This window comes from Glycine max, chromosome 8 (genome assembly GCF_000004515.6).
Source record: "Glycine max cultivar Williams 82 chromosome 8, Glycine_max_v4.0, whole genome shotgun sequence".
Taxonomy (NCBI): domain Eukaryota; kingdom Viridiplantae; phylum Streptophyta; class Magnoliopsida; order Fabales; family Fabaceae; genus Glycine; species Glycine max.
In genome coordinates this window covers 3,919,719-3,940,979 of record NC_038244.2, presented here as the reverse complement: position 1 = coordinate 3,940,979, position 21,261 = coordinate 3,919,719, and the positions used below count along the sequence as shown (strand labels likewise).

At 35.2% G+C, this 21,261-nt stretch overlaps 3 protein-coding genes and 1 long non-coding RNA gene across 5 annotated transcripts; 2 read left to right on the top strand and 2 right to left on the bottom strand.

Moving 5' to 3' along the window:
* Positions 1–984: 984 nt before the first annotated feature.
* LOC100791006 (DExH-box ATP-dependent RNA helicase DExH3) lies at positions 985–10,360 on the bottom strand. The gene is made up of 19 exons (XM_003532481.5): positions 10,009–10,360; positions 9,781–9,935; positions 9,618–9,705; positions 8,946–9,191; positions 8,305–8,400; positions 7,905–8,093; positions 7,644–7,803; positions 7,443–7,573; positions 6,827–7,000; positions 6,466–6,738; positions 5,763–5,957; positions 4,844–5,047; positions 4,613–4,682; positions 4,317–4,465; positions 3,594–3,902; positions 2,754–2,813; positions 2,484–2,636; positions 2,255–2,365; positions 985–2,126 (listed from the first exon to the last, which is right to left on the bottom strand). Exons 1-19 carry the CDS (start codon positions 10,309–10,311, stop codon positions 1,659–1,661), a joined length of 3,534 nt encoding a protein of 1,177 aa, XP_003532529.1. The 5' UTR covers positions 10,312–10,360; the 3' UTR covers positions 985–1,658.
* Positions 10,361–11,011: 651 nt separating this feature from the next.
* On the top strand, positions 11,012–12,945 carry CCT-D (cytosolic chaperonin). Its single transcript, NM_001250475.2, has one exon. The coding sequence runs from the start codon at positions 11,089–11,091 to the stop codon at positions 12,688–12,690; it is 1,602 nt and encodes a 533-aa protein (NP_001237404.2). The 5' UTR covers positions 11,012–11,088; the 3' UTR covers positions 12,691–12,945.
* A 1,785-nt stretch (positions 12,946–14,730) lies between these two features.
* LOC102660254 (uncharacterized) lies at positions 14,731–17,396 on the bottom strand. The gene is made up of 4 exons (XR_005892516.1): positions 16,932–17,396; positions 16,490–16,564; positions 16,158–16,300; positions 14,731–15,014 (listed from the first exon to the last, which is right to left on the bottom strand). It is a non-coding gene; the product is annotated as an uncharacterized lncRNA (long non-coding RNA).
* A 1,541-nt stretch (positions 17,397–18,937) lies between these two features.
* LOC102660127 (nuclear poly(A) polymerase 1) lies at positions 18,938–20,611 on the top strand. 2 transcript variants are annotated; one of them, XM_006584828.4, is made up of 3 exons: positions 18,938–19,087; positions 19,180–19,963; positions 20,410–20,611. In XM_006584828.4, the coding sequence occupies exons 2-3, from the start codon at positions 19,196–19,198 to the stop codon at positions 20,413–20,415; spliced, it is 774 nt and encodes a 257-aa protein (XP_006584891.2). In that variant the 5' UTR covers positions 18,938–19,087; positions 19,180–19,195; the 3' UTR covers positions 20,416–20,611. The 2 variants fall into 2 exon arrangements, with proteins under 2 accessions (XP_006584891.2, XP_040873876.1); XM_041017942.1 differs by lacking the exon at positions 20,410–20,611 and having other exon boundaries at positions 19,180–20,353.
* The last annotated feature ends 650 nt before the right edge of the window (positions 20,612–21,261 follow it).

Genomic DNA, 21,261 nt, shown 5'->3' with positions numbered 1-21,261 from the left:
TACCATGAAAAAAATAGAAACAACTATTTGTTATTATACTTTCAAATAATTGATTATTTCTCTCCATGGAATTAATCTCATTACACTATACTTCTACTTACTAGTCAATGATTTTTCCTAGGTCGCTCCAGTCATATCATTACTGCCCCGCAGCCACCATCATCATAATAATTATAATATTTGATATCCATTTTCTGCAAAAAGTTACTTTGTTGTTTTAGAAAATACACATTTGTAATAGCTCATGCAACAAAAATGTAAATGCTCAAAACCACCAACTTGGGAGTTGTGGAAGGTGTTTTCGCTACATCTGCCGACCTCCGAATTCCCATTCTCCGGTAACAGACAAACAAGGTACGAAAATGAAGTATAAATAATGGAAATATTATATTATGATAATAAAAGAATGACTCAGAATAAAAACATAATAGGATATTATTTGCAGTCAATTTGTGGACGAAATGACCTAAACTAAGGTAGAGTTGTTTGAACGCTGTGCAAGGATAAGATATGAAAGAATCCAACCAACGTCCATAAAATTTGATGCACTGTGCGAGACGATGATACGCATCATTTTGGTGCCTAAGGGTTACATTGTATTTGTAAATCTGTAATTTTCTATAATTGACTCTGGTAATTGAATTGAAAGAGGCTTCGTCTGAATGGTCTGATGGAGACACAATAGTCATAGATCCTCTCTTTACATTTTCTCTCTTGTGGTGGGTTTGGGAGAGAAGAAATAGGATGGCAAGAAAGATATTTTTGAAAAATAGTGTGTATCCCACACCTATATCATTCTACTTTAATTTAAATATTTCTTTTTTATTTATTTTCACTCTACCAAATCCACCCTTGATCTCCATTCTCTCTTCCTACTCCTTTCTTATTCTGATCAGATGATGAACGGATGCACTGTCATAAGTGAATCACTGTAGACGAATGCAGGCTCCAAAAACTATACAACTTTAATATCAATTCTATTGATTTTCTACTCAGACTGAAATTTATTGGATTAAATTACCTCCCACAGTTTACAACATCAGTACCAAAAAAAAATCCACCCACAGGTGTAACAACTAACAAGCCTCGTAATAGGCTTTTGAGGGTAAAATTGATCCTAAATACATATATTCTATGTCAGCTGGCTTGATTAACTTAAACATGTTCCTGAGCAACTACCACACATCTGACTATGAATACAAATTAAAGGACACGGTTATTTCTTCCATAAAATGCCTGATCTTTCTGTTGTCCCCCAATGAATTGTTGCAAGTGAATCCTCTTGAAAACTATATCTACCGCGAGAGCAGTGCAAAACGAAAGCATCAGCAGCTTATGGATACAATTCTTTGCTGCTTATACCTCTATTGTAAGAATTCATTTGCAAGTAGTCCGAAGCTGCTCAGCCAGCCAATCTCTGCTCCGGGCAAAATTAGCCAAAAGCAATTGTGCAAATACTCATTGAATTGTGCCCCAAATCTAGATAGACAGGATGCAATCACTCTTTACAAAAACACGGGCTCTGATCTGTAGTTCTGTACCTGTCATATATTCTCTCAATAGCTCTGTACACTTGCTGTTGAAATAATGACTGGAAAGTTTTCCTCAGTATACAATGCTATTAACGAATCTATCCAAGGTAAGCTTTTAAAGGCAGCTCAACTCCATTTAGCACCACTAAACGAATTTTTCCTACTTTTCTTGTTGCTCTTTTTCAAAAGCACTGATGCATGGTCAATATCATCAGATGAATGGCCATCCCCTTTTATCCATAATAGAGCCTCAGCAGCAGCAGATTTTTCTGCTAATTTTTTGCTGCTGCATGGCTGACCAACAAAATTCAACCCATTAAATACGACAGTAGTACGGAATTGGTTGTTTTTCAGCTCCTTTGTTTTGTAAGTTGGTGAATCATGTCCAGCCCTGTTAAGGAATGCTTGAAGATGATTTTTATAATTTTTACCCTCAGCTCCACCACCAGTTTTGGAGTTTGTTTCCTTCTTTGATTGTGGTAGGACCTGGCGACCAAAGACAAATCTCCCATCACAATGATCCTCTGATACCAACAATCTAACAGCAGAAAGCAGCTCACTATGCGATTGTGTTTCCAACATGGGATCCAAAAGCTGGCAAAACACGCAGAACATAAAGTAAATATTCAGGGACTTGGAAGAGAAACAGCAAATTGATGGAAGAATGTGGCTAAACAAATAAATAAATCCAGAAGAAATTGATAAGTATGGATTGAACTTACTTTTTTCTGTATCAGTTCTTCCAGTTCCATCTTTAAGCTCAAGTAAGTCTTGGCTAATTCTGGTTTCATGAAAAACTCCAAATACCCTCCCAACATTTTCAGGTGACCATCCTGTCAAAAGAATCACAAGCCAAAGCACAATAAGTAGTCAAAAGGAAACACTTAGTACGTGCAATCAAGAACAACAGATCCAGGGGGAAAGTGAAGAGGAAATATGGTAAGAACTTACTAGTCCACCTCTGGATACATTCCCACCAAATAAGAGAAGCACTGAATCTGATATTCCAGTTGAATCCCTAAGAAATACTGAATTCACTTTCACCTTTTCATTAAACACTAACCATGGGAATGGAATTCGGGAGACACAACCATTTACAGAGCTCTACACGATGCAGCACCAAAATTTTAAAATTTAATGATTAAATATTCCCCCAATTAAAACTGGGTCATTATAATACATGGATTGTCAAAAACATCAGATATTTGAAGAGAAACTTACAGAATACAAAAGAACCTGACCATCCTCCATTGTTTTCAGCGCTATTGACTTATCTTTGTTCTGCATAGCAAAATTTGTATAGCCTCACATAAAAAATAATTACACAATAAAACTGCAACATCTTTATAAATAAAACATGACAATATTCTCTCCATAATTTGATGGGATTAACATTTGCATATCGAAGTACACTTATACAAAATAATAATATACATGTATGACTTAATAGAACAGAACCCCATGCAGAAGCATGGGGCTAAAAAAATCTATCCAAGTCATTGCCAACATTTTTTACAGAAAGATCAATTTACAATTTTGGTAATGCTAAATTTAACAAATATCAATTTATGTCCACCTAATTGCAATGTTATGGTTATCTCCCCGGGTTTAATCCTGCAGTTGGTATGGCAATACTCTTTCATTTTTGTTGATGTAGCATTAGATTTGATGAAATGATATTCTTTTGTTGTTTGTTAATAAGGATTAGAGGATATGATGTGGTATTGATAGAAAAGTGTCATATCAACAAACCATTAAGGGAACTTAATTGCATCACTTTGAAAACACAGAGCATAGTTGCATATGAAATGACAAACAAAATTGAACTTTGACAAAACAAAAGGGAGCAAAATTGTAAGTAAGCCCATGTGGTTCATTCATGTCCTTGGGTGTGTGTTACACAAGTATGTTATTTCCATGAAGATGCCAAAAATAGAAATAGAAAATGGGTTCTGAAGATGGGCACACACAACAGATATAGCCAGAAAGTAAATAAATAGAAGTGAAAACTAAAAAAATTGAAGAAAGAAACAAATTGAAAGGACTAGTAGAGTTGATTACCACAACAGAGGATATTCCAGGAAACAAACCCGCACAAATGACTGCTCGGAGTAGATGCTCTTCATGACTCCATGTATTGTAGGTTTCAGAATTGTTATTGACCAGACCAATATCTTTGAGCAAATAAAAGAATTGCTTTCGAAGAGAGTCAATGGCCCTAAGTGTTTGAGAAGAAAGAAAATTCCGCCAGCAGTACTCGTAACCAGCTTGCTGAGCTTCAGCATCTCTCCAACCCTCGTAAGCCCGGATGAGTGCCAGATGATCACTATAGCCACGAGCAGCTAATTGGGCTTTGGCAGACTCTGCAAGCTGCATAAAACATAGACAGTAAACAATTAAATAAAAGCCAGGCTCCTCTCTACTTAACAGACTTTTAACATACTGATTATGATGTAAGTGATCCAGGCTAGTAATGAAGGCAGAGCACCAGCATTTTCAATATTAAAAATGAACCATTATAAGCACCGAAAAAAGATCAATATGAAGTCATTTTTATTCAATGGTATCAAGTATCAACCAATACAGAGTGCATGCTTGACAGGTCTATGAATTTGTTATAGTTTACTTCCAGTCATAATACTCTTGAAAATAACTGGTCTCACTTGATACCATCAAAACTTATAAAATCCACCACCATTTCTATCAAGAAGACATCCCAAGTTCAGCAAACAAAGAAAAGTCAGGGAGGAGGAAATATCAGCAGTGATCATAACAAAAACTTACATCCTTCTTGTCAGACGGCATCACAAATGGATCTCTTACACTAAGACCAGCAACAACTGTCATTATGGGATCCAAACACTTGAAGATTGCTCCCAAAATGAGCATCTTGCCAAGTTTGGGCTCCACAGGAAGCATTGCCAATTTGTGCCCTGAAAATTAGCATTTCAATATCAGCAGTAGCTCTGGAACAAATCAAAATAATACGTTATAAAGGCTTGGAAAAACCAATGATGAGCAAATTCTTTTCATAAAAAATGGCAAGAGAAATAGAGAACATGATGCAGTAGTTGTTTTACCTAAAACTGTTAAATTTTCATTCTCGTCTAAGGCCCCAATAATCTTCAAATAATCAATAGCATTTTGAACCTGCAGAATAAAATTAATTGACAACATAACAAATTGAATAAAACAACACTGATGCAGGATGCAGAATATCACAACTTTGACACATACAATTTATGGTAAATATATTTAAATAACCATTATATTTGAAAGCAAGCTCCAGAAACATGCTCAATGAATTTTACCGATAGAGGCTCTGGTGGCTGTAGAGCTCTAGATAAAAACTCAGAGATGCTTCCAAGTTGTAGAGTTTTGATTTGCAGACATAAGGACTGCAAAGGTGTTCTCAAAAGCTCTGGCAATTGATAATCAGCAAAAGCATCATAAACACATCTGGGATAAAGATGGTAGCATTCACCAGGCTGAACACGACCAGCCCTTCCTCTTCTCTAAGAAAATAAACAAAAACTTTATAAGCGACCAGGTAGTCTAAATGTTTAATAGAAAGAAAAATCTGAGAAAGAAAACATTATGAAGCTGTACATTAACAAGGGAGTCATACATGGTAGTTTAACTACTTAAGAAAATGTAGGTCAACTTGATAGCAACAACAATTACATGTGAACAACCAATCATAGCCCAATTTCATAAATCCATCAAAAGTACTGGGCATGAGCATCTGATTTCAATTACTACAACCTAAAATTATTAAAAAAATATATATCTTAACAAGGCTAGATAGATTACACAAATATTGTTGATATTCTGATCTGTATAGCATATAGATATAGATAAAGAAAAACAACATATCTTGTGTATCACACCAGACAAACCACAATCTAAACATTCACATTTGTTATTAACCTAATAACATAAGCTCAAGTTCTATATATAGAAAAAACTTCACCCTTTATTGAAACAACAACAACTACATTTCCAATTAAACAACAGTCAAGCCTAATCTGATTTGGCTATATATCCAAAACTGAATTTCCAGTAAAACTATTTGGAGCAAGATCTTCAAATGGTTTGTGCAAAAGTTTTCTTAGGTATTCGGTATTCCTCTAACCCCTTTAGTTGGACTATCTTCCATTCGAAAGGAATAGAAAAATTAATCCTCAAACAATTCAAATCCACAAAACTAAGTTGAACAATCACAAATACCTGCCGGGCAGCAGCTTTTGAGATCCAAGATGGAAGCAAACAAGGAGTGTTATTTAAGGCGTCATATGATGTTTCTTTTGCTTTTCCAATGTCAACCACAAAGACAACATCATTGATGGTAATACTAGTCTCAGCCATGTTAGTTGCTAGAACAATTTTCCTCACCCCTCCTTCAGGATTTTCAAATATCAACCTCTGCAGAAGAGGCAAATCGGAACAAAACAAAATTTATTACATACATTATTGAAGTGCATAAATATGAATAGAGATATATGGTGAAATAGATATGTGATTTATTATATCCAGCATGGAAATTTAATTGCTTCAAAATGAAAAGAAATCCCCTCCCCTAAGAAAAAAAAATTGCATTAGCTCCTTTAAATAATCAATTACTGCAGCAAACCAAGAAAAATTGGAAAAGTTAAATTCATGTTTGAAAAGACTTTCTGAAATCTTGTTTTCAACTTTGATATTAGAATGTCTTTCATTTTCTCAAGCAAACTAAAGAAGTGTTCCCAGAAACCAATAATGAAGCACCAATTTTCAGCAGAATATACTTAATTACAATCACTTCAGAACTATTATTTCCAATATTGAAGAAAAAATTAGCTATTAGATATCTTGAATTAAATTGTAAACTAGATACCGAAAAGCACTATCTACTTGGGTTACTAAGCTAATCAGTCTTTACTAGCAAGATCACCTGCTCAGAGCTGGCCATGGAGCCATGGCATGCAAGAATCAATACTTGGCTATGATCACCCAACAAAGGATGAACTTGAAGTTGATCCTTCAAAGAGTTTATATCATCCCAACCAGTCATAAAAACCAAAACAGCACCTGGCCTTTCATTCTTAACAATGTGGCAAAGCACATGTTCAATAAGGTTAAAACCAATTGAGTCAGGGCACCAGCAGGACAACGAATCTCGAGTGCGTAGGCTATACCCCTTAAATTCTGCAACTTCTAAAGCATCCTATGCAAAATCAGAGAAACAAACAGAATTAGCCAAAAATTACAGACCTAAAATGAAAAGGCAAAACTTTCCAGCTCAATTTGTGTACCTCAACAGCAGAAGCAATCTGGCTCTTTCTTTTTCTGAAAGCTTGAGCTTGCTTTTGCATTTTCCATGTTTTCTCTTGACCATAGTCATCAATTTGATTAGAAGGTGTCAACCGATATCCAGTCCTTTCCAGAATATCCTCAAGAAAATGTGCTCGAACTGGAAATGTAAAACCCTAGAAAGTGCACAGGTCCCCAAAAAATTAAAAGAAAATAAGTTTATCATATCTTTCATATCACCTGTAAGCAAATGTATATCGATTTGTCAAAGCAACAAAATGTGAAATTGCGCATAAAAATAACTTCAATCTGTCTATTAGTTTACATTTTACAAAACAAGGTTAATATGCCAAAGAATACCAACCAAAGCTTTTTAAAGTGGCTTAACTGCTAAAATACACAGTTTTTCTTATTGAGAGCTTAAAAAATTGTTTATCACAAGATAAAAATCACCAGGTCCATAAAAATGGCATATAATTGGTCATTAACAAGTTCATCATTAAATCACATCAGAACAAATATTCCAACTGTGGAAATAGGATGATATGATAAAACATATTAGGGTGACAGCAATTGAACTTCAAACACAGATTACAGAAATAAGTATTCTGAACTTACAGGAATATGCATAGTTGGAGCACCATTAAAGTATGAAGAAAAAAGCTCAGCATTTAAGGTAGCACTCATCAAAATCAACCTCAAATCAGGGCGATGAGGGAGAAGTTCCTTCAGGACAATGAGAAGAAAATCTGACATGGGAAAACCAGGGGTAAGTATCATATAAAATAGAAAATTGAAGTAAAACAGTTATTTATCTACCTTCGTTCATTCCACGTTCATGAATTTCATCAACAATAACATGAGTTACACCTTTTAAATTCCTATCCACAAGCAGTCTCCGCAATAATACACCCGTGGTGCAAAAAAGAAGACGAGTATCTCTCCCTTTCATACCCTCCAGACGAACTTTGTATCCAACCTTTCAGAAGGGAAAACAAACAAAAAAATTTAAGTTAATCAACATAAATATAAGCTAAAGTACTTCAAGCATCAGAAAGCTGAAAAGGTCCACAAACTAACAGATTCTCCCAATTTCTCCCCACGTTCTGCTGCAACTCTTTCAGAAACAGACATAGCAGATATTCTTCTAGGCTGAGTACAAATGATGTTACATACAGCTCCACGTGCCGCTTCAGTCTCAGATTCTAATATGTATTGAGGAAGTTGTGTGGTCTTACCACAACCAGTTTCACCTGAGACAACAACGACCTGCAAATTTTCATTTATGATACCCTTTAATATAAATTATCATTCAGCACACAAACATATTGAGACTAATAGTCTTGACAAAAAATAAATTTGCAAAAGAAAATATTACTATGCGTTACCCTTTTTTTTTCTTTTGTAGAAGTAAAAACAAATCATTGAAGGAAAGTAGTAACAAATTAGAAATCACAGAGTACCATTTTTCCTTTTTCACCTGATTCTGTGAAATAACTCTCAGAAATGCATCCTTCTCTTTGAAAGCAGGAAGACTTCTACGAAATTCAAGCATCTTTTGCCCTTCAGGAGACTCCTATAGATAAACCAGCATCTGTTACAATTTCTTTAAAGGATAAAATAATAACAAAGGACATCTAAGTATAGAAAATTTCATTGCTAGGAAAGATCAATAAACAGCTTCCATCATGATGTATCAATGTCAGAAGCCAAATAACATGAAATACAACTATCAAAATCTAGATTCTAGACTATTCGATCATTACCCATTAATCAGCAAGTTAGAATAACTGCAATCAAATAACCATATTACCATAATTGATTTAATTTGTCAATAGCTTTGTTATTCATCAAAAATGTATTGCCAAATTAAAAGATACAAGTGATGTGATAAAGATCAAGGTTGAGCCATATGTCCATTTTTTAAAATTTACAATGCTATATATATGCACAAGAAACATGGCTGCACTATAAATTTTTTACAATTCATAGCTTTCATAAATTTACACCCACACAATGAATGGGACTAAGGTCAATATACTGAAATACAAAATTGCTGAAATGCCAGCTGAGACTATAACAGCAAATGAAATGTACATCAGACTAGGAAGGCAAATAAACCTGCCAATCATGTTGCCGATGAAGCAGTTGCAAACTTTTTCGATCAAGGATTTTCTCCTTGACCACACTATTATGGGTCATGGGCTCTGGTTGTTCATACATTCCTTCATTGGCTGGGATGCTTCTAGAATCCCTTGATTTATGCAAGGAATCACTCAAAGAACCCCACTTGTTTCTAGCCTTTTGTGAAAGATGGGCAAGGAGATGAGCGTCTACTTCTTTATGAACACCAAGTGGTAAGACTACCTGCACAAGCACAGAAAAAACAGTCAATCAGGCTACATGTTATAGAAGATACAGAATTTACCAAATATCACAATTTTATAGTATTAAAACTGTAAAGAAAGCTGTTATCTGTTGACAACCACTGGCACTGATTGGTGCTTGGCATTATGCTCAAAATTTAACATGGGGATTGGAATTGAAATTGGGACACTAAGGAACCGTTTGATTTGAGAAAATGTTTTCTGTTTTCACTTTTAATTACAGTAAGGAACCCCCCATTCCCATCATCACCATCACTAACACATCTAAACTGTAATTCTAAAACTTAACGTCCAATTACATTGTTGGATAAGGCAAGGCATCCTCTAAAAGTGGTTTTCTTCACCAAAAATTGTCGGTTCGCCCAATTCATTTTAGTCAATCAAGATATTGAAAAGCAATAAATACCTCTCTTTGCGGACGCTTATCATCCAAATCAGGGCGGTAATTTGGCAAAGGCGCCTTGCTAAACACAACAACTCTTGCATACTGCCGGCTGCAAAAGTAAAAATCATTCGTAAAATGTAATAAAAGGAGAAAATGCAGACTAAAGTGAAAATAGGATAGCTACCTATACAAACCCATCCTGGAAGCTACAGTGGAAAGTTGCTCGAAATCGCGACGGTCCTTCTTCTCCCTGGACACCACTTCTTGGTCGTCTTTGTTGCGCATAAGCATGGTGAGCTTCCATCTCCACTCGTCAATGTTCTCGTGAGTTGAATCACCCTAAGAATAATCAACACGTTAAAAAATGAAGGAATGGAAGGAAGTGAGCTTAAAGGAATGGAAAGTGATGAACCAGTTGTTGGTTGTGAGAGGGAGAAGAGGCGAATTCAACATCGGATTCGTCACTGGAGACATCCTGGTAGGCGAAACGACCGTAGGTGGAGCTGCGTTGGTGCCAAAACGGCAACTTGAGGGTCCTCTGGCGCGTGTTCTTGACGACTTGAAGCGCGAAGGAGCATGAGTGATGGCGGAGGCGAATGGCGGTGCGGTGAAGAGGAATGGAGGGAAGAGAAGGTCTGAGAGGAGTGGAACGAAGGCGCGACATGGCTTTGAATCTGATGAAGCCCTGAAATATGCCGGAATATGCCATAGTCATGGTGATGGTGGTGACTGCGCAGACTCACGCACTTTTGTATCCCTAACCCCCACGCTATTTATATCTTATCTTTTGTTATGTTACATAAAATCAAAATTTAACTCTAAAATAAAACTAATATATTTAGCACAAGTTTTTTAAGTGTGTTTGATTTGTATTTTTATTTTATATTTTTATTTTTAAAAGATTAATCCAATTCAAATTAAATATTTTTTATTATTATGTAAAATTATATATGTTAATTTTTATTTATTTAAATTCACTAAGTAATAGAAAATTTTAAACTATCACAAAAGTTTGAATTTCATAATAAAATAACTAATGTAAAATTATTTCATCTTTTTATCAATAAAAAAATACATTTTATTTATAACATTTGCATAATTTATGTTCAAATTAAGGATTTTCTATTAATAAGAATTAGTAATTTTATTATAATTTATTATAGAAATTAGTAGTTTATTGCAAACTTAAAATAAGAAAACATCTTCTCATCTTATTTCTGTAGAGTTTAATTTTAATTGTTTCATTTAATTAAATAAGAATCAAATTCTATAAAAAGTACTCCAATTTTTTATTCTAATAAACTATTTTAAATTGATAAACAAGAAAAAATATATTTAGAAAAACCAAAAATAGAACAGGCAAACAAAACCCTAGACTTGGCTAGAAAAAGGGAAATGCAAAACCCCACTCCTTCAGCTTACTCTGAAGTAACCAACGCAACCACATCACTCTTTCTTTCAAATCTAGGGTTTCCTCCTTCTGCAACCATCAATGTCGGCAATCGCGGCTCCCCAACACAGATCCTCGAAGACAGAGTCCTACGTGGACAATAAGCGCAAGGAGGATATCCGCCATGCCAACATCGTGGCCGCACGCTCAGTCGCCAACGCGGTTCGCACCAGTCTGGGCCCTAAGGGCATGGACAAGATGATCTCCACCTCCTCCGACGAGGTCATCATCACCAACGACGGCGCCACCATCCTCAACAAGATGCAGGTCCTCCAGCCCGCCGCCAAGATGCTCGTCGAGCTCTCCAAGTCCCAGGACTCCGCCGCCGGCGACGGCACCACCACCGTCGTCGTCATCGCTGGCGCCCTCCTCGAGCAGTGCCTCCTCCTCCTTTCCCACGGCATCCACCCCACCGTCGTCTCCGACGCCCTCCACAAGGCTGCCGTCAAGGCCGTCGACGTTCTCACCGCCATGGCCGTCCCCGTCGAACTCTCCGACCGCGACTCCCTCGTGAAGTCCGCCAGCACTTCCCTCAACAGCAAGGTCGTCAGCCAATACTCCACGCTCCTCGCTCCCCTCGCCGTCGACGCCGTTCTCTCCGTCGTGGATGCCCCCAAGCCCGACATGGTCGATCTCCGCGATGTCAAGATCGTGAAGAAACTCGGCGGCACCGTCGACGACACCGAGCTCGTGAAAGGTCTCGTCTTTGACAAGAAGGTCAGCCACGCCGCCGGGGGACCCACCCGCATGGAGAACGCCAAGATCGCCGTCATTCAATTCCAGATTTCGCCGCCCAAAACCGACATCGAACAGAGCATTGTGGTGAGTGATTACTCTCAGATGGATAGGATTCTAAAAGAAGAGCGTAGTTATATTCTCAGCATGATTAAGAAGATCAAGGCCACTGGTTGTAATGTGTTGTTGATTCAGAAGAGTATTTTGAGGGATGCGGTTACTGATTTGTCCTTGCATTACCTTGCAAAAGCTAAGATTTTGGTCATTAAGGATGTGGAGAGGGATGAGATTGAGTTCATTACCAAGACACTGAATTGTTTGCCCATTGCTAACATTGAGCATTTTCGCACTGAGAAGTTGGGTTATGCTGATCTTGTGGAAGAGTTTTCTCTTGGGGATGGGAAGATTGTGAAGATTACTGGTATTAAGGAGATGGGGAAGACCACCACTGTGCTTGTACGTGGGTCTAATCAGCTTGTGCTCGATGAGGCTGAGCGGAGTTTGCACGATGCTTTGTGTGTTGTTAGGTGTTTGGTTGCCAAGAGGTTTCTCATTGCCGGCGGTGGTGCCCCTGAGATTGAGCTCTCCAGGCAGCTGGGTGCCTGGGCTAAGGTGTTGCATGGGATGGAGGGTTACTGTGTGAGGGCATTCGCTGAGGCGCTTGAAGTTATTCCCTATACTCTGGCTGAAAATGCTGGTTTGAACCCGATTGCCATTGTTACTGAGCTAAGGAATCGTCATGCACAGGGTGAGATAAATGCTGGAATAAATGTAAGGAAGGGGCAGATTACCAACATCTTGGAGGAGAATGTGGTGCAGCCCCTGCTTGTGAGCACCAGTGCGATCACCTTGGCGACAGAGTGTGTGCGGATGATTTTGAAGATTGATGATATTGTAACTGTGAGGTAGAGTTGATTGAACAATGACGAATTTGGAGAGAAACTGAATCATCCATTATCTTCTTTTTTTTTTTTTGTCTTTCGTGCTTTAATTTTATGTTGGTAGTTTATATGTTCTTTCTAGCTACTTTGGTTAAGTTCTTTTGACTTTGGCTACTGCTGTTGTTTGCAATTTTGAATGTCCTCATGGATTGTGATGTTTGCAAGTCATCAGATTCAAAAGTGTTGGGAGTTTATCAATAGTTGATAATTTTTATGAGCACCACTGCTATTGATTGTGTTCATGCATTTTCCTTACCTTAGTCCTTAGCCGCACTTGTATATCCTGTGTCTGTATGTGACTTTGAGTGGAATGGTTGCTAATTAAAAGACGTCATTTTAATATCCTGTATGTGTCTTTGTTTGTGTTCGTGGAATGATGGAATATCCTTAAGTTATAGTTGAAGTTTTAATTCTCTGATGATGCGATGGAATGTGGACGTCTCTGCTTTGGAGAATCCATTAGTTGCTTACTGTGTAACACTGTAATGTAAAAAGCATATGGCCGATGTGATGCTCTTTCTTCAGGGAGGTTTTGTTTTAGATCCTTCTAGACATAGGTTTTTTTATATACATGTATACTCTGTCTGTACAACTTGTACAGGACTTTTGTAAATCCTTTTACTAATATGATAATAATAATTAATTAATTAATTTTGCCTTCAAAAAATATCAAATTTTGGGGAAACTAATATTAGAGAATTTTTATAAATTAGTTTATGCATAAACTAACTTAAACTTAGAGAATTTTTTTTATTTTTTTCTTATTTTCTTCTCAAAGTACTTGTGACAAAGTTTATCCAAGCAAATGCCTAGTCTTCTGCCATCCATTTTTATCAGTAAAAGAATAGTTTGCTAGTTTTAAGTTTGGTATCTTCCACTGATGGCTAACAAAATGTATGAACAACAAATACAGAGCCACCCTTTTGAATAAAGAGAGATATGACAAGCCAACTCCCTGGAGTGGTCAAACACAGTTGAACGAATGAATTGAGTTGACTTTGTAATTGCATGTAGGTTAGAAGTATCATATAAATCAGATTGTGCATGTAGGCAATTAATTTATCTTACAGCTACCTTTGAAAATTCAAGATTGAAGGAAAATGTTTTCCATTGAAAGCTGATGCTAAGAAGTGATAAACATCACCTATTAGCTATGTGGTGTTTTAAAAATGGTCTCAAAAGGAATATCATACTGTAGAAGCTTTAACAGTCAACCCTTTGTATTACTCGAGCATACTATAAACAAATTGAAGTGTTAGGATAAACATTTGTAGAATTGATTTGAGATCATCGTGATTTTAAGGTAATGTAATTTTGTTTTGATGATATAATTAGAAATTTTGATTTTTCACATTCAATGATGTTTGGAAAGTAGTTATCAGAATTGATTTTGAGCGTGTAAGTGTTAAAATGGTTTTTTTGTGAATCAACCCAATTGTTTTTATCTGTATTAAAAATGGGTTATAGTTGTTTGTAGATGTCTTTTGTTTTTTGATTTATTTATATTGATATTGATATATAAATTATAAATTATTTTATCAAAATAGATTATTAATTTAAAAATAAATAGCTAAGTTTGTAACAAGATTTTTTTATCTACAATTAGTGTATGAGAGAATGATTGCTGCCACACAAGCATTATTATGGGTTACCTGGTTTGGATAGGAAATTTTAATAAATCAAGGAAATTAAAATTAAAATACAATGCCTTACAATTGAATTCACTTCATTTTCCAGATGGTTTGGTTGGATAAAATAATTTAAATTCTTTGTATTTTAATTTTCTATTTGGATAGAATAATTGAATTTCTATCAAATGCAAAATTTAATTTTTAAATATTTATTTCAAACAATAAAATTTCAATATTTTTTTATCTAAAATAAACATTAATAAATTTTTTAATATTTAATTATTTAACAGTTATTTTAATATAGACAATATTTAATAATTTAAAAATAATGTTAAATATTTAATAATTTAAAAAAATCTAATTTATACATGTGAATATTCAAATTTAATTATACTTTAATGATAACAAAAGTTTGTAGATAAACTAGTAGTTGAATAGTAACAAATATGCCATTACAGATAATCCGAAGGAATTCTGATACAATGTCAAAATAAGGTATAACTCTGGCCATGATAGAATCCTTCAATCTGCTGCCACCAAAACCATTTTGTTAAAGCACCATTACTTGCATACGAAACTAAGCAACTAACCATCTGTTTCTACATCGATAGGTTATGCTTTCCAAATGATTTCTTGCAACCCAGCAGATAGATCCTTGTAACTGCAAACACAAACAACCCATTCCAAACTCAAGCTATTATTAATAAACAAGGAAAATTATTTATTATAAGAAAAGTATATCCTTGTTCATTAAGGTTTATAGAACTCACCTTATGAAATGCCAAAAGTTTTATGATGATATTTGCATGATTCCATAAAGTAAAGTGATTCTTAAAGCAAGTACTTGTTAGCAGAATATTACATATTGCGGGTTAAACAAAAAGAGATAAAAAAAGAAAGAAGACAAGGAAAGGATTGTCTTCTTTTTTCTTTTTTAATTTCAGTACAAATCAAATAGCATACACAGTTGCCAACACCATATTCCTACTGCAGAGCAGAAGTCTTGCTATAAAGGATATTTTCCGATACATATTCAGCTAAACCTTCACAAACAAAAGAAGGGCTGCTTAGATTCCAATTATTAGATTGGAATTCCATAGATGGTCTCAAATTCAAAGTTCATGCTTCAACCCAAAACCCGACTTTGAAAGAAAATCTGGGTGTTAACAGCTGAAACAGTGAAACTAGCACCACACAGGCACAGTCCATAATACACTTGATTAATTATAACTAATGTGGAAAATATGGATCACTGTTTTCCTTCTCATGAATTATATTAAAATTAGCATATATAAAGGAAGCCAGTTAAAAGCAAAAAAGGACATGAATAAGACAGGACAATCAACCTACTCAAGTGAAATTCACAGATGATAAAAATAAACTTCAGTCAATTAATGGTCGTTTAATTTCCCAAATGATAACAAGCACTATTTTTTTTTTAATATGATCCTCCTAAAGTGATTAATGACCGTCCTAAAGTTCATTTTAGCTTATTTCAATATGCTAAATGGGAAAGCTAATAAAAAAAGAAACATGGGAAAGGTAATCAAAATAAGCTAACATAAGGATTACAGACCATTTAATAAGATTAACCTATCAAAAGCTCTTATTTGATAAGCACTCAATTAAGTTGTTTATCCAAAAGTGTCCTTGATCATACAAGAACAGTTTGTAAAATAGACCGAAGCTACAATGTGAATACTGACAGTGTTCAAGTTTGCAGAACATGTATCATAACAGTTAGAAAAGTAGAGTTTCTCAAACCATGGTGCGACTATGTTTACTAAAATAGAAAATAGTTTACCTTTTGACTGAAGCCCTTGAGACTTGAGAGTTACCCTCAAAAAAATCAAGAGTAGGATGTTTGACAAAGTATTCCTTCCTTTCACCATAAAGTTTTCTCAATACAAGAATACTTGCATCAAGGTTATTCATATAAAGCAAATCCTGTTTCCCAGTATTAAATACACGTCTCTGTTAGTAAGTGGGAAAGGAGTCACTAGGAAAAAATAGATAAGAGAAACAAGGATATATGTGAGATACGAACTTCTAAAGACTTGCCCAAAACTATCATTCTATTTTATCAAAATCATTTTAGCAATTATCACATATTCAAACTCAAGTAGCATTACCTACCATTTTACTTTTTCTTCATTTATCTTGAGAGAATGGCATGCCTGTGGAACTAAATAACCCCAAGTCCTGACAAATCTGCATTAGATAAATTTAATAGCTTATGCAGTGTACTAAGTTAAGATAGGAAAAACCATTAGCAACTGAGGGCTCTTTTTCTTAAAAAAGTAATCTATACTTTTAATCTCCATTTTTTTACATAACTCTACCTAGGTTGGAATCTTTAAAACATGAGTTGATTGAATCAAATCGACTTAGTAGCTTCAGTCAGTCGATAGTTACAGGATATGAGCATATTTTATAATATTTTAAAAAATTAGGCAATGAATCCAATCAGAATAAGAAGTGCCAAATGCAAATAAACAAACTTCCACCATTATTTTCAAGTAACAATTTCTCGCAAGGGACAGAAGAAGAAACAAATTACATGAGTTAAAGTCTCTACCTTGACTTGTGTACTAGAATCTATAACCAGTCAAGATTTCTCTCCCCAAGCCAACAGCTGCAGCTAACAGGAGATTAGAGAGATCAATTAGATATTGACAAAGACATATATCTGGATTTTAGTAATATCCCACCTTAGAGAGGTTACTCGTAATATGATATTAGTAATTTTACAGGAAAAAAAAAAAAGAAAAAAACTAAATATGAAACTACACGACCCACCAAAAAGGAACAAATGGCTATGAACCTCAAAACTATTGTACCTACCATCTTTAAGAAAACCAGCACCATTTCACCGCTTGACATTTTTGCTTTAAAAGCCAGCACAGATTCATAGTTTTGCTTTAAAACAAAAAAATCAGTATAAAAATAACAATGAGAAATCTGACACGAAATGGGTGAAGGGCAAAATTAAAAATCTGACACTTAAATCTGAAAATTAATTATTCCATGATGCAGAAGTAACCCGGGGTAGCTTCAACCTGAAATCGATTTTCCCATGGTGAATCATGTTCCACAAAAAAACCAAAATCATGGTCTTACAATTTTTCCACGTTTGACCATAACTGACGCACGTTTAGGGGATTTAAATGGTCTTACATTTTTCCCACGTTTGACCATAACTGACACACGTTTAGGGGATGATGATGTGCATCCAAACACCGTCAAAGTTTGAGATGACGCTGGATTAGAGACCGGATACCCTTGAACAAAAAGTTTCAGTTTTTTTCTTTCACCAACAGCACCAAGCCATTCATTCAGAATCTCCATGGAGGACTGCAAGCATCTACAATCATTCTATCCATAAGTTCAAATGCTTTTCGCAACATTTTCTTAGCCCGAACTCCTTTAAGAATAGCATTATACGTGGTTGTATTAGGTCGAACCCCCTTTTTTTCATGTCATCCATCAAAGCTACAGCTCTTTCTACATTGTTATTCTTTGCACAGATCATCTATTAAGATGTTGTAAATCACAGTGTTGGGAGGAACCTTTGATGTAGAACACATTTCCTCAAAAATCTTCATGGCCTTATCAACATTCTTCTTTAAACAATATGCATGTATTATTGCTCCATATGTGACAGCAGAGGGCTCAAGACCCTCAATTCTCCTAATACACCTTCTTACTTTATTGGAGGTAGTCTTTTCAATTTACATTCCCTGACTCCATGTGAAGGAAAAGTACACTGCATTATAATTCTGTCTCACTCCATGATTTCTTCCTTAAACAAATTTTGACAAAATTCGATGGCCATATATATGCTTTCAAATAGGGTGTTCCATGACCTCTGGACATCAGGATTCTGTTTTTCCTCCTCCCAATTATGGTTTTGTTTTTGTAGTGTCTGGTGTTTCTCTCTCCATCTCTAATCCACTGTCCTCAAGTATTCTGGAGCTTGAATATTACTACCTAAGCATGAATTAGACCCAGATATTCGTAGCCCTTGGTTCAGTATATGAAGTTTGAATATTGAAACAAATAGTTGGAGATTTCCTATTAATTTTGTTTCGTGCCATTAACTGCAGTACTTTGCTCAAGATGATTTGACATGGGTCTTCAAGCTAAAGTTCCCATGTTCGAATATGGACATGGAACAATTATTAAATTTAGAGCTGATGCTTCTGTAATGCGTACTTTTGTTCTTCCTTGGAATTAATGAACTTTCAATTTTAGAAACTTTGGCCAAGAAGCAAATGATTGTGCGTTGGATGACGAATTTGGGTAGTTCTAGGTATGAGTTGGCTTTATGTTTTTACCACAATGCTGTACGTTTAATTGAATCAAAGTTTTCATAATAAGACTGAATACCACTATGAGGGAAACGAGAATTTCTTGTAGGTTGCTCATTTTCTTATGTTTGATAAGTCTGAGTCAACAAGGGGAAACAACAATTTCATAATAAGATTGTCTGGCTACACTTTTTGTTAACATGATTTTGATACTTACTGGGATATTGGAGTTGCTTAATTTTATTTGTCTGATATATGTAGGCTATGGAGGCTAACAAGGCTGATTGGGACACACTTTTTGAGCCTTATCCGTTTTTTGAATCATAAGAATTATTTGCAGATAGACATATCAGCGGAGAATGCTGATGATCTTAGAAAATGGAAAGGTTGGGTTGAGTCTCGCCTGCGCCAGTTGACATTGAAAGTATGACATTGTTTTAGTGTTTGTTGTTTCACTTGTTTTCTTTCTCACATCTCTTCTTTAGTAACCTAATTTATCGTCCTTTAAACATTTAGATTGAAAGGCACACTTATGGCATGCTTCAGTGCCATCCATATCCTGGTGACTTTTCAGACAAATCCAGACCTTTCCACTGCTCCTACTTTATGGGACTGCGACGTAAGCAAGGATTTCCTGTCAATAATGGTGGACAGTTTGATACTAACCGTTGAAGAATTTAAGCATTCTGTCAACATATACACTCTATGGAAACCTGGAATGGACATCAATGTTTCCCACGTGAAACGTCGTAATATACCTACCTTTGTAACTTGGGAGATTAAGCCAAGTTCAGAGTTAAGGGTTTCTGACCATAGTCAAGCAGAAAAGTCTCAAGAAGGTAAAATGGTTGTATTTGGAGCAAATGGTGATAGGAAGAGAAAACAAGCAGAGGATAGTGTGAATTGTACTGACTCGGAAATCAATAGTACTAGTGAGAAACCTGATTTGAAATCTTCAGTGGAGTTTGCTGGGGATAGAGAGACCAATGGATCAGTGACAAGCAACTTACAAGTTACTTCCACGGGTGCATCTAGTTCTAAAGAAGCTAAAAAGCTAGCCATTGAGAAGATTATGTGTGGTCCATATGATGCACAACGAGTCTTTTCAGAAGAACCTGATGAGCTTGAAGATGATCTTGAGTTCAGAAATCAAGTCAAAGATTTTGGTGGGAAAATGAAAAACAGCAACTTGGACTCTTCATACTCAGAGATTGCAGTTGCCACGGAACCAATTATTCCTAAGAAGGAAACCACTTCTGCAACTCGTTTATACTCAAATGGGGGCTCAGAAGAGCTTGAGGTTAACCTTTTAATATATCATAAATATAGAGCATCTGCAATCATTCTGCAACAATCATACATCATAGACACCGGCTTTTCCTTATTGTTGTGCTTGTCTGCTTAAGTTGCTCAAAACTTGGTCATTCTGTGTATGGCTGCTTCTAGCTGTTGTTTGTTTTTTTAATTAGATAGAATTTGGATGATATGATTTTCTTCAATGGTAAGAAATTGTCAATGTGTTTGTTGTAAAGTAAATGATGTGATTATCTGATGACCATATAGATTTATATTATGTGTCGCATGAAGTTGTCTTGGCAGGCTTATTTATGACTTTTTATACAAGGATTATGAATTTGCATTTCTTTCTTTGTCTTTTTTTCTTTATATGTTCTTGTAATAGACCTTGAGAGTGGTTAAGCTGTGTTGTGTTTGGTTGACCATTCATTTTCCTTATTTGTATTGCAGGTTTAATTTCACCTCCTTAGGGAAAGCTGCTGCCAGAAGTTCTTAGACACTTGAAACAGGCTTTAACTGCAGATAAGCTGGGATTCTTCTTTTCTAGTTCCTTCCTTCTTTTGTTTTGTAATATTGATACAATAAATAACCCCGAGCTAGAAAACCCATAAATTTCCACTTAATTGTAGTACGAGAAGCTGTTGAATATTTATAACCGGCAAAATCAGATTTTGATAACATGTATATTTTCTATTGCTTGACATGTTTGACATCATTTTTGTTTTCAGGCTTACGTGTTCTTCTTTCCATGTTTTGATTATTTCAGCATAATGTAGCTTTGTGCAAGAATCTGGGATATAGAATCATTTTTAAATCTTTAATTTCTTCATGCCATCAACCTATTTCCTTCCTTGAAAGACCAAATGTCAGTACATAGGTCATTTTTTTTTTTTTGTTAAATTGATCTCTTTAATGACAGAATAATTATCAATTTTGACTTTTTGTATCATTATTTTTGTCCTTAATTAATGATAGTGGTAAATGATGGAGAAATTAATTTGCTGATAAAATATTTAGAAAACTAACATGACATATATGTAAATATATATATATATATATATATATATATATATATATATATATATATATAATTTAATGGGTTCTTTAAAAAAAACTTTTAATGGGTTAATTTAGTAATAAAAAACCTGAAACACTGATGTAAGCCTAAGATTTGGAGGAGCAAGGGTGAGAGTTTACTAAAAAAAATTTGTAAAAAATAAATTAAAAATAATACTGCTAACTTGTTTTTAAAAATAAAAATATTCAAGCATAAATTAATTTTTTAAGTGCTCACGTAAATAG